Source organism: Orcinus orca, chromosome 1, assembly GCF_937001465.1.
Source record: "Orcinus orca chromosome 1, mOrcOrc1.1, whole genome shotgun sequence".
NCBI lineage: Eukaryota > Metazoa > Chordata > Mammalia > Artiodactyla > Delphinidae > Orcinus > Orcinus orca.
In genome coordinates, this window is record NC_064559.1 from 40,185,982 (window position 1) to 40,198,651 (window position 12,670).

General features: G+C 43.8%; 1 protein-coding gene across 8 annotated transcripts in view; it reads left to right on the top strand.

Annotated features, from left to right (window-relative positions):
- HHAT (hedgehog acyltransferase) overlaps nucleotides 1-12,670 on the top strand; it is a 359,469-nt gene that overhangs the window by 300,250 nt on the left and 46,549 nt on the right. For all 8 annotated transcript variants that reach the window (XR_007473259.1, XM_049701435.1, XM_033438077.2 and 5 more), the window contains one exon: nucleotides 2,212-2,356. Coding sequence is in view for 7 of the 8 variants with exons in the window: in XM_049701435.1 (XP_049557392.1) it covers nucleotides 2,212-2,356 (145 nt within the window). In the remaining variant the exon portion in view is untranslated. The remainder of the gene's footprint in view (nucleotides 1-2,211; nucleotides 2,357-12,670) is intronic.

Genomic DNA, 12,670 nt, shown 5'->3' on the forward strand with positions numbered 1-12,670 from the left:
CACAAAAGGAGAACCACTTTGAGCTTTAACCAAGCAATGTGCACTCTCTGTAATCGACATTAAAAAGGGAAAGATCAGTGGGGTCTTTGAACTCCCCTAACAGGATATAAGGTTAGGGAAGACTGATAGCGTTTGAACAGAAGTTCCTCACGTTCCTTAGACATCAAATGTGTCATCAGTGACCCCTGTACCTGGAGAGAATTATTTGGGCACATTTATGTCAATTACAACAGTTCATATTTTCTGGATTTATTATTGTGGATTTTTCCCCCATCTCCCTGCTTCCTCTCACCCCACCTCCTGAGTCACTGCTAATTGAGTCAGTAACACTCAGAAAGTATCTTCCTCTGCTCGAAAACGCAGAAACTGGCAGATTAATGTCTCCTTATTCTCAGAGGTGAAGAGTGCTGAATTACAATCCTGCTTCATCCCTGTTTCTCTTTCATTACCAGTTTTTATGCTGTGTAGTTCTCTCTTCTCTGGTCTCGTTTGGCAGCATCCCCTGTGCATGCTTGTGGCCTCTCAGAGGAGGGGGAGAGACTAGAGGTCATCTTGTCTGGTGGCCTCTAACCAGGGGCATGTCAGCATCACATGAGAGCTTTCCAGAACAACCATGTGCAGGCAGACAACTTAGTCACTGCCTGCTACACAGCTTATCCATGAGAAAGTCACACTCTCACAGATGGTGGCAGTAAAACCCATGCTCCAAAATGATGCTAGAGGAGAGAGCCATGGATGGGAAGCTATAGGGTAGCAGGTACATCTGAGCCTACAGACCAGACCTGGGATTGGCAGGGGAGAAACGGGGAGGGGATCAGGAATTCATTTCTCTAGGCTTTCAGAGGACGCTACCAAGGCTTACAGAGTAGCCACAGATGATCCATAATAGGGTCACCAGGAATAAGTAAATCTCCTATTTGAGACTCACCCTCTAGCTTAGTCCTTCTTGCTTGTTAATTCAGAATTCTGTTTGTAACAGGAGCACAGCTGAAATCAAGATGCAAGTGACCCTAGAGATGTGCAGGCTTTAAGAAGATATTCAGGAATGATCTCTAGAACCTCTGCTCTCTCTCTTTCCTATGTCTTTTTTGTTTTTTTTAAAAAAATCTTTATTTATTTGGCTGCCTCGGGTCTTTTTGCGGCATGCGGGATCTTTTCGTTGCAGCCCGCGGGCTCTCTAGTTGCAGCGCACGGGCTTAGTTTCCCCGCAGCGTGTGAGATCTTACTTCCCCGACCAGGAATCAAACCCATGTCCTCTGCATTGGAAGGTGGATTCTTAACCACTGGACCACCAGGGAAATCCCTCTTTTCTGTGTCTTTGGATTAAGCTGAGGTATTTGTCGGAAACCTTGGGTTGAGCCGTACCTGGTTCTCATTCTGAATCTGCAGTCCCGAAGGACAATCCCTGTGCACGTACCGATGGGGCGCACCTACTCCAGCCACAGCATTGTGATCCTACTCAGTAGGGCACCAGAATGATCAACGCTGAGAAATAAACACTTTGTTTAAGTTTTGAAATCCCTGAGAAAATATTAAAAGGGGAGGAAAAGTGCAGTGAAGACCTTGGACGGACGAGCAGAAATTTTTATCATCATTACTGGAAGTCATCTCTCCAGTTCCTGCATGTTTTAGGCGCTGTGATAAGCTGACATTCTCTGATGCTGCTACAAGTTCACTCTCGGTGGGGCATGTACCCTGAGCTCTGATTCCAGGAAGGGGGTTGGCTTGTACTGATTCTCCTGAACCCTCTTAATGGGATTCCCACTATTAGTGGGTCAGATTTATGGGGGTGCTTCCCTGAGTCAAGTTAACTGGCCCAGAAGATCGCCCTGAGCTTGACCTCATGACATAGAGTTGTGCTTGTTGTCATGGAGAGGAGTCTAAACAGTTCTTGTACCTGTAGGTTTATGTGCAGAAAGCGTGTGGAGACATTTCAGCTAGATCCTCACTAGGTTCGGTGCTTGTGTTACGCATGTCAGAGGGAAGCCCATTTTGGCAATAGGAAATAGCAACTTGGGAGTGTGTCACTTCATTCCTTACACCAGGATGCGCATCTTGCCGGAATAGAAGTTTTGAGAGCTGTTTAAATATCAACCTACCTCAGGCTCTGCAGGGAGGCATCCTGAGCTGGTAACAGAGAAAGGCTGTGTGATGTCTCAGCCCGATTTTTCCCACCCTTGTGTTGAGATGCCTTCTACCTTTTCCCCATAGGCCCAGTTCCTCTCCCCACAAGCTCGCCGTCGACTCCATGCTGCCCTGGCATCTTGTTCCACCTCCATGCTGATCCTGTCCAACCTGGTGTTTCTTGGGGGCAATCAAGTCGGGAAAATCTACTGGAATAGGATCTTCATACAAGGTAAGTTGCTGTTTTCAGACAATTTCTTGTTTTCCGCATTTGTGCCGCTGGTATCCCGTATGTGACGGCGGGGAGGCATTCCTTGTTCTGTGTGTGGTGTGTGACCTATAAACATACCAGCCAGGAGCAAAGTCCTGTGTTTAGCTGTGGTTTTAACTGTTCCCTATTTTGATGTACATTTTATCTGCCGTGTGTGATACTCATCATCAAAATGTACCATCCCACATCTCCCAAACTCTATCATCCCCTTCTACTAAGTTACCTCTCCAATTATTGGATTTTTCCTAATCTTCCCTGCTATCTTTAGATCAGCCTTCACTACACTGTAGAGTCTTAACCTTGTTCCACTTAATACCCTGAACGTCCTACCAGGAGAATGTCCTAGAAGCCCCATTGTGCTGCTGCTATGGGCACGGTGCCTGGTTTGCCACACCTCTTTGTTGTGGATTTGTTTTTCTGAACACTGGCTTGCCAGCATCAGCAACCAACCTGATGTTTAATGTACATGTGTTTAATGTCATGTATGTCTCCATGTCCACAGCAGAGTCACCCCTGCAGCGGGTAAAATTGCATTAGTAATTGCATTGCATTAATAATTGGTCATCATTTATTTATGGTCATCATTTCCTTTGGGCTAGAACTGAGAGTTACATCACGTCCTAAGAGTATTGGGAGAATGGGAACTGCTCACAGAGCACATTATTCAGCCAGTTCACTGTGTGTTCAGAGCAAAGGTCCCCTGTTCCGTTTCCCTGACCAGTGACCTGGTTTTGTGTTTTTGGTTTCGGAAGTTTTGCCAAGTGGTAATGGTCATGGCTAGGCTGTTACCTCTACATCTGGGTCCCCGACAAGCCAGCGATGCTTTGGCTGCAGCTCTTTTCACAACAGAAATAACCCCAACACAGCTGCATGATCCCAGGGTGCCAGGTCATGAATCTAAACTGTGGCAGGCTTAGGTGAGCCAGGCTCAAAGGGACCGTGAGAGAGCCCTGTTCTGCTTTCATCTTGTCACTACAATACCCCTTTGATCTTGCTTTCTGAGAAATGTTTTAGCTGATAGTTCCTGAAAAGACCAGGTACTTTTTTAAGTGGAAGCTGCCCTTTAATAAAGATGGGAGGTGGACTGTCCTGGTGGCGCAGTGGTTAAGAATCTGCCTGCCAATGCAGGACACACGGGTTCGAGCCCTGGTCCAGGAAGGTCCCACATGCTGCGGAGCAACTAAGCCCGGGTGCCACAACTACTGAGCCTGTGCTCTAGGGCCTGTGAGCCACAGCTACTGAGCCCACGCACCACAACTACTGAAGCCTGTGCGCCTAGAGCCCATGCCTCACAACAAGAGAAGCCACCGCAATGAGAAGCCTGTTGACACAACTAGAGAAAGCCCACGCGCAGCAATGAAGACCCAACACAGCCAAAAATAAATAAATTAAATAAATTAATTAAAAAAAAAAAAAGAATCCTGATTCGGGAAAATCCCACATGCCGCAGAGCAACTAAGCCCGTGCGCCGCAACTACTGAGCCTGTGCTCTAGAGCCTGCGAGCCACAACTACTGAGCCCACGTGCCACAACTACTGAAGCCCACATGCCTAGAGCCCGTGCTCTGCAATAAGAGAAGCCACTGTAATAAGAAGCACGCGCACCGCAACGAAGAGTAGCCCCCGTTCACCGCAACTAGAGAAAGCCTGCACACAACAACAAAGACCCAACACAGCCCAAAAAAAAAAAAAAAAAGATGGGAGTTAATGGGGTGCAGAGGACCTAAAGATAAAAGAATCCTCCTTGAAGTGGGCAACACAATGTCGACCTTTCTTGCCTCCTCCCACCATGCCTAGCACAGTGCAAAGAACACGATGACTCTGGAAAATGCTGACTTGGGCTTTGCTGGTCACATGAACAAGAAGACTCTAATCTTTGCTTCAGTAAATAAACGCAGTGGGTTTTTGCTACTTGTGAGGCACTGAGAAGACAAGGGTGGAGAAGGAAGCACAAATGTGGGAGCCAGACATGCAGACGTGTCAACAGAGTCAGGTAATTGCTGTGCCAAAGGCATAGGGGATTGCTGGACGTCACAGCACGGAGGGCTGGCCTTCCTGTGGAAGTTGAACTTCACAGAGAGTATGGAACACTAGCGGCTACGTCAGACCATCCCAAACTCTCAGCAATTTTTCCCCATAGAAGTGTATTCCTCTCACAGTTCAGTGAAGGTCCAGTGGTTTTTTCTAAGCAGTGACTCCAGGAGCTAGATGGTTTCTGTTTTGATTCTTCACCTTGTTGTCCCGGCATTATGGAGGAGAAGAGAACACGGGGACAGTGTCACCAGGTACTAAACACCCCCGCCAGAAGCAACACTCGGCGTTTCTGGCCACATTCCGTTGGCCAGCACCAGTCATGTGACCACCCTAAATGCAGTTCAGGGAGATGTGGGGAAGCACACAGGTACCGTAGGCTGTGGCACGGCAGGACAGGGCACATGAGGCAACTGGCTGGAGGCGCCCAGGAGGCAGTTAAAAATGTGACCTGGCATTGGGGAGGAGGATGGACGGAATGACTGTGAGACAGGGCATGGAGGCGGTGGGTGAGGCCGTGGGAGTGGATACAGTTCGCCGAGCAGCATACACAGAGTGAGAAGAGACAGCTGGGAGGTAAAAGCTGGCGATGCTGGCATTTAAAGGGGCAGAGGAAAGATAGCAGCTATAAGATGTTCTTTCTGCTTCTCAAAGACATGAAGATCAAAGCGTGATTTGCCCTGCACTCGGTGGAGCTAACATCAGGCACACGGGGGAGCGGGGAGCGGGGCTCTGAAATATCTGGTCTGCTTCTGCTGTGTGGGTCCTATTATGATCTACAACTGGATATACCTGTGTCCTCCTTGGAGCCAGATGCTGGAGTCCCGAGCGAATGATTCTCTGAATATGGAGGGCCCTGGAATCGTTTCTCTCTGGGTTCTGAGGCCAGGGCAGCTCAGCTTAGAAGGCATTTTCTGTGTCAGAGATTCTTCACGTCAGCCTGGTCCCATCTCAGCTGGTCTGTCCCATGGGTGCCCTCAGTCTGGGAAGGTTTCCTGGGGGTTTGGTGGTTACCTCGTTTGTTCCCCGCTGCGGGTCTTTTATCCCTGAGTGATTGAATTTAGATATCTCTTGGAGGAAAGTGAACCAGATGGTGCCAAATCTACCGTCCTTGAGAACTCTGGATTTCTTTTCATAACTAATTTGGTTGACCTGATAGAAGATTAGTATGAATATTCATGTTTTGGTACAAAAAAGTACTAATGAGTTTATAGGCTGCTTCCTCAGCCGCTGCTGGGGGTGTCATATTAGCTTTCTAAAATAAAAAAAACCTGAATTCTGAAAATCGTCTGGCTCCAAAGGTTTCAGATAAGGGATTGTTGTGCTGTACCTATAGCTGCTGATGGATGAGCCAGGACTTAGACATCCTGCTTGTCTCTGGCCTCTTCCTTTGGCCACGTGATCAGGAGCTGTTTTTCCAAGACCCATCTGTACACACGGAGGAAAACATGAAGGAGTGAGCCAGGAGGTCTGACTGTGGGGAACGGAGAGCGGTTAAGCTCAGTCTCTAGATTTCCAGCTTTCATGGGAAGGTAAATCTTCCCCCAAGGGTAACCACCCTTGTCCCTTTGTGCCTTGATGGGCTGGGACTTGCAGTGACAGAGAGGAGCTGGTAGCACCACAGACTTCCAAGGTGTCCAAGGAGGACAGGGATTATGGAGGAGATTACCAGTGCCCCACAGTGAATGGGATGTGGATACACACACGCCCTAAAGGACAGCCTCATTAATCCTTAGGGAGCCTTTTCCCGGTATCACTGGTGTCTCTAGAAGTATCTCACGATTAGCCTGGAGGAGTTGCCTTGTCTCCCTGACTCCAGTTCACTGCTTGAGACATGGATTTGTTTGCTTTAAGCTACAAAGCTTGTTTTAGTAAATATCTAAATATTTACCTTATGTAAATATCTCTATCCTGGTCTCAACGGGGTTGGTGATGTGAGGCTGTAAACCCAGATCCTTCCCTTTCTGCTGTGCACTCTGCCCAGCTGTCCAGAAAAGTGGACAATGCCAGCCACAGGATGGAAATGCTGAGCGGCTTTCTGGGGGTCTGGTACATGTCACACAGTGTTATCTCTGCTGCAGAGATTGGAAAAGTAATGTTCAGTTAATTCAGTGGAGAATAAAGAATCTAGATCTTTGCCTTTTAAAAAAATCCCCCAACTTTTACTATTGAAATTTACATCAAGCAGCTTGAGGAGTGTGACTGTTTAAGCCTATTATATATGTATTTAAAGGAACTTAGCTGGGTCTAGGGATCTGAGAAGGCTGTGGCTGGGGATTTGGTCCCTAAGCCTGCTCTAAGAGGGACCCTGCTGTGTCATGCTTTGCAGAGGCAAACACAGGTTGCTTCTTACATAACTCTGTGGCTCTGAAAAGGATTTGTTGTTGAAAGGAGCTTTCTCATGTCTGCCTTAAAATCTCGACATTGAAGTGTAAGTTAATTTCTTGAACAAGCAGTTGATGACTGCTCTGTAACTCAAAAGTATCAATGCATTATAACTCCAAATCTCCAAATCTGTGTCTTAAGCATCCTTGCAGTGCTCTGTCGTCCTGGGACAGTGGGGAGAAAAGGCAGTCAGTGGGGATGGGTATGCATTGGGAATATATCTGGCCTTGAGGGGGCTGAGAGCTTCATAATGTTGTTTGGGTGCAGGGTCGTGTTCCTTCTGAAAAGTCCATCTAGTCAACAGAAGGCATGGATTTTGTCAAAAAGGAACCTAATCATTTCCTAAGTGGTAGAGCCCCAGATCCTGCATCTGTTGGAGGTGATAGAGACATGGTATCCATCAACCTTTCTCCTGCCTGACTCTTCTTCTTTCTTACACAAACACACACACACACACACACACACGTGTTTGTTTTCCCTTCTTCTTGTTGCCTGATCTAGGTTGGCAAACTCCATCTCAACACTTAGCTCCTGACCCTGTGTCAAGGCGAGGAGAATTGGGTTGTTTTCCCACCAGATTGCAATGAGAGAGGAGCTAGCAATTTTCTTACGTAGGTCAGAACCTTTACACTCCCCATATTTGCTTGCTATCTCTAGCTGAGAAAGGAGACAGTATATTTTCTCTCTGATTACTAGCTTGTCCAGGCAGTTCAGTCATCTCCTGACTCAGATGGCTCTGGACAGGCATTTTATTTAAAGCCGAATTGGGGTGTTGCACTGGAAATTCCTAAAGGCTGTGGTTAAATAGAAACTCATTCCCCTCACATCTCGTCACATTCTTGGGACTAAAATTTCATCTTTGATGAGGGGAGACAGAAGGCAGATGTCAGTGTCTCAGGCACCTTCTTTGTGATTACTTATTTCACCCTCTTCACTAGCCCTTACCTTGCAATGGAGTTTTCATTGCTCTGATTGATTCTGCTTCTGCCCCACTGGATCCTCTGCAAGTTCTAGAAGCATTTGAGGAGCAGGTGCTTCCCACCCATCGTATTGGCAGTGAAGTTGATACGTAGATATAGGTGAAGCGAGTTATCCATGGTTGCACATTGGTCCATTACAGACCATTCTTGGAATCTGAATTTCAAGACTTTCAGATGCCTTGGTTTCTTCTTCATTCTGCGCCACGTGGTCACCCAGATGTCGTGGGCATCAGTTTTCCTAAAAGTATTTCAGCACAAGTCACTAGGCATAGGACGTGAGAAATAGGGAGTGGGAGTTCTTCTCCAGAAGTGTGCCTGGGGTTATGTTAAAGCTGAGAGAATTTCTAAAATATCTAGAAAGGAGCTTGAATCATCATGCATTTAAGTCCTGCTTTCTGTGAGGTCGTGTGAAACTTTTTGCTGTTAACCAGGAGTTTTTGCGAATTCATTTGAAAAGAGTTTTATGGAATTTGGGAACGTTTTAAAGTGTCTTTAAATAGAATATCAAGTAAAGGATAGTATGGTTAGACACAGTTCATCGAATAAAAAGAAAACAATTTTGATTTTTACTGATGCGAAGTCTCTACCTCTCATTGGCCCTCAATCATATATATGCAGTGTGATATTCAAAAGCATATTACAATCAAATCATTATATTGTACACCTTAAACAAATACAATATTACATGTCAATTATAGCTCCATAATTATATGTCAGTTATTTCTCAATAGGAAAAAAAAGCATGTTACAAATCAAACCAAAATAATTTAAAAAATTTAAATAAGTTCCCTTTATCCTCTAATTAAACCTGATATGTGTTCAATATATAACAGGCTATCTGTAGCCGCATTCCCAAGTCTGTACTCTAAGGCTCAAACCAAGAAGTCACGTGGGATTTCTGAAATGAACACACATCCTGGAATTTATATTATTAATTTATTTGACTGCTTATCACTGTTGTTATTATATTACCAGTGGGTGCAGAAGTAGCTCAGCACGAGCCGTGCCAGTGAATGCCAGCTGACAGTGAAAGGGAAGTGCCCTGGCAGTCTGAAATGGTTATCCCACACGCTGGAGGCCCTTTTCACCAAACCTCCTCAGGTCATTACTGAACATTTTTTTTAAGTGTTAAAGTTAAGAATATTTAATTTGGAATTCAGTAACATTTTTGTAACAGAAGGGCAAATCTAGCAAGACTCATCATTCTCAGGTGTCTCAGCTCTGGGAGCAGATTCTTTTGTGCAGTAGACCCCATCCTTGAGTTGGTTTCTGTTTACCAGCACACCGGACAGTGACCACTTGCTGTATGCTGCCACTCGCATTAGTTTCCTGTGGCCACTGTAACAAATTAGTATGAACTTATTGACTTCAAAGAGCACAGTTTTATCTCTTACTGTTCTGGAGGCCAGAAGTCTGAAATCAGTCTCGCTGGGCTAAACTCAAGATGTTGGCAAGACTGGTTCCTTCTGGAAACTCCCGGGGAGAATTTGTTTCTTTGCCTTTCCAGCTTCTGGAGGCCGGCTATATCCCTTGGCTCATGGCTTACCTTCTTCCTCTTCAAAGCCAGCAGTGTAGCATCTTTCTTTTTTTTTTTTTTTAAACATCTTTATTGGGGTATAATTGCTTTACAATGGTGTGTAAGTTTCTGCTTTATAACAAAGTGAATCAGTTATACATATACATATGTTCCCATATGTCTTCCCTCTTGCGTCTCCCTCCCTCCCACCCTCCCTATCCCACCCCTCCAGGCTGTCACAAAGCACCAAACCAATATCCCTGTGCCATGCGGCTGCTTCCCACTAGCTATCTACCTTACGTTTGTTAGTGTGTATATGTCCATGACTCTCTCTCGCCCTGTCACAGCTCACCCTTCCCCCTCCCCATATCCTCAAGTCCGTTCTCCAGTAGGTCTGCATCTTTATTCCTGTCTTACCCCTAGGTTCTTCATGACATTTTTTTTTCTTAAATTCCATATATATGTGTTAGCATACGGTATTTGTCTTTTTCTTTCTGACTTACTTCACTCTCTATGACAGACTCTAGGTCTATCCACCTCATTACAAATAGCTCAATTTCGTTTCTTTTTATGGCTGAGTAATATTCCATTGTATATATGTGCCACATCTTCTTTATCCATTCATCCGATGATGGGCACTTAGGTTGTTTCCATCTCCGGGCTATTGTAAATAGAGCTGCAATGAACATTTTGGTACATGACTCTTTTTGAATTTTGGTTTTCTCAGGGTATATGCCCAGTAGTGGGATTGCTGGGTCATATGGTAGTTCTATTTTTAGTTTTTTAAGGAACCTCCATACTGTTCTCCATAGTGGCTGAACCAATTCACATTCCCACCAGCAGTGCAAGAGTGTTCCCTTTTCTCCACACCCTCTCCAGCATTTATTGTTTGTAGATTTTTTGATGATGGCCATTCTGACTGGTGTGAGATGATATCTCGTTGTAGTTTTGATTTGCATTTCTCTAATGATTAATGATGTTGAGCATTCTTTCATGTGTTTGTTGGCAGTCTGTATATCTTCTTTGGAGAAATGTCTATTTAGGTCTTCTGCCCATTTTTGGATTGGGTTGTTTGTTTTTTTGTTATTGAGCTGCATGAGCTGCTTGTAAATTTTGGAGATTAATCCTTTGTCAGTTGCTTCATTTGCAAATATTTTCTCCTATTCTGAGGGTTGTCTTTTGGTCTTGTTTATGGTTTCCTTTGCTGTGTCAAAGCTTTGAAGTTTCATTAGGTCCCATTTGTTGATTTTTGTTTTTATTTCCATTACTCTAGGAGGTGGGTCAGAAAAGATCTTGTTGTGATTTATGTCATAGAGTGTTCTGCCTATGTTTTCCTCTAAGAGTTTGATAGTGTCTGGCCTTACATTTAGGTCTTTATTCCATTTTGAGCTTATTTTTGTGTATGGTGTTAGGGAGTGATCTAATCTCATACTTTTACATGTACCTGTCCAGTTTTCCCAGCACCACTTATTGAAGAGGCTGTCCTTTCTCCACTGTACATTCCTGCCACCTTTATCAAAGATAAGGTGTCCATTTGTGTGTGGGTTTATCTCTGGGCTTTCTGTCCTGTTCCATTGATCTGTATTTCTGTTTTTGTGCCAGTACCATACTGTCTTGATTACTGTAGCTTTGTAGTATAGTCTGAAGTCAGGGAGCCTGATTCCTCCAGCTCCTTTTTCCGTTCTCAAGATTGCTTTGGCTATTCGGGGTGTTTTGTGTTTCCATACAAATTGCGAAATTTTTTGTTCTAGTTCTGTGAAAAATGCCAGTGGTAGTTTGATAGGGATTGCATTGAATCTATAGATTGCTTTGGGTAGTAGAGTCATTTTCACAATGTTGATCCTTCCAATCCAAGAACATGGTATATCTCTCCATCTATTTGTATCATCTTTAATTTCTTTCATCAGTGTCTTATAATTTTCTGCATACAGGTCTTTTGTCTCCTTAGGTAGGTTTATTCCTAGATATTTTATTCTTTTTGTTGCAATGGTAAATGGGAGTGTTTTCTTAATTTCACTTTCAGATTTTTCATCATTAGTGTATAGGAATGCCAGAGATTTCTGTGCATTAATTTTGTATCCTGCTACTTTACCAAATTCATTGATTAGCTCTAGTAGTTTTCTGGTAGCATCTTTAGGATTCTCTGTGTATAGTATCATGTCATCTGTAAGCAGGGACAGCTTTACTTCTTCTTTTATGATTTGGATTCCTTTTATTTCCTTTTCTTCTCTGATTGCTGTGGCTAAAACTTCCAAAACTGTGTTGAATAAGAGTGGTGAGAGTGGGCAACCTTGTCTTGTTCCTGATCTTAGTGGAAATGCTTTCAGTTTTTCACCATTGAGGATGATGTTTGCTGTGGGCTTGTCATATATGGCCTTTATTATGTTGAGGAAAGTTCCCTCTAGGCCTACTTTCTGCAGGGTTTTTATCATAAATGGGTGTTGAATTTTGTCAAAAGCTTTCTCTGCATCTATTGAGATGATTGTATGGTTTTTCTCCTTCAATTTGTTAATATGGTGTATCACATTGATAGATTTGCGTATATTGAAGAATCCTTGCATTCTTGGAATAAACCCCACTTGATCATGGTGTATGATCCTTTTAATGTGCTGTTGGGTTCTGTTTGCTAGTATTTTGTTGAGGGTTTTTGCATCTATGTTCATCAGTGATATTGGCCTGTAGTTTTCTTTCTTTGTGACATCCTTGTCTGGTTTTGGTATCAAGGTCATGGTGGCCTCGTAGAAGGAATTTGGGAGTGTTCCTCCCTCTGCTATATTTTGGAAGAGTTTGAGAAGGATAGGTGTTAGCTCTTCTCTAAATGTTTGATAGAATTCGCCTGTGAAGCCATCTGGTCCTGGGCTTTTGTTTGTTGGAAGATTTTTAATCACAGTTTCAATTTCAGTGCTTGTGATTGGTCTGTTCATATTTTCTATTTCTTCCTGATTCAGTCTTGGCAGGTTGTGCATTTCTAAGAATTTGTCCATTTCTTCCAGGTTGTCCATTTTATTGGCATAGAGTTGCTTGTAGTAATCTCTCATGATCTTTTGTATTTCTGCAGCGTCAGTTGTTACTTCTTCTTTTTCATTTCTAATTCTATTTATTTGAGTTTTCTCCCTTTTTTTCTTGATGAGTCTGGCTAATGGTTTATCAATTTTGTTTATCTTCTCAAAGAACCAGCTTTTAGTTTTATTGATCTTTGCTATTGTTTCCTTCATTTCTTTTTCATTTATTTCTGATCTGATTTTTATGATTTCTTTCCTTCTGCTAGCTTTGGGGTTTTTTTTGTTCTTCTTTCTCTAATTGCTTGAGGTGCAAGGTTAGGTTGTTTATTCGAGATGTTTCCTGCTTCTTAAGGTGGGCTTGT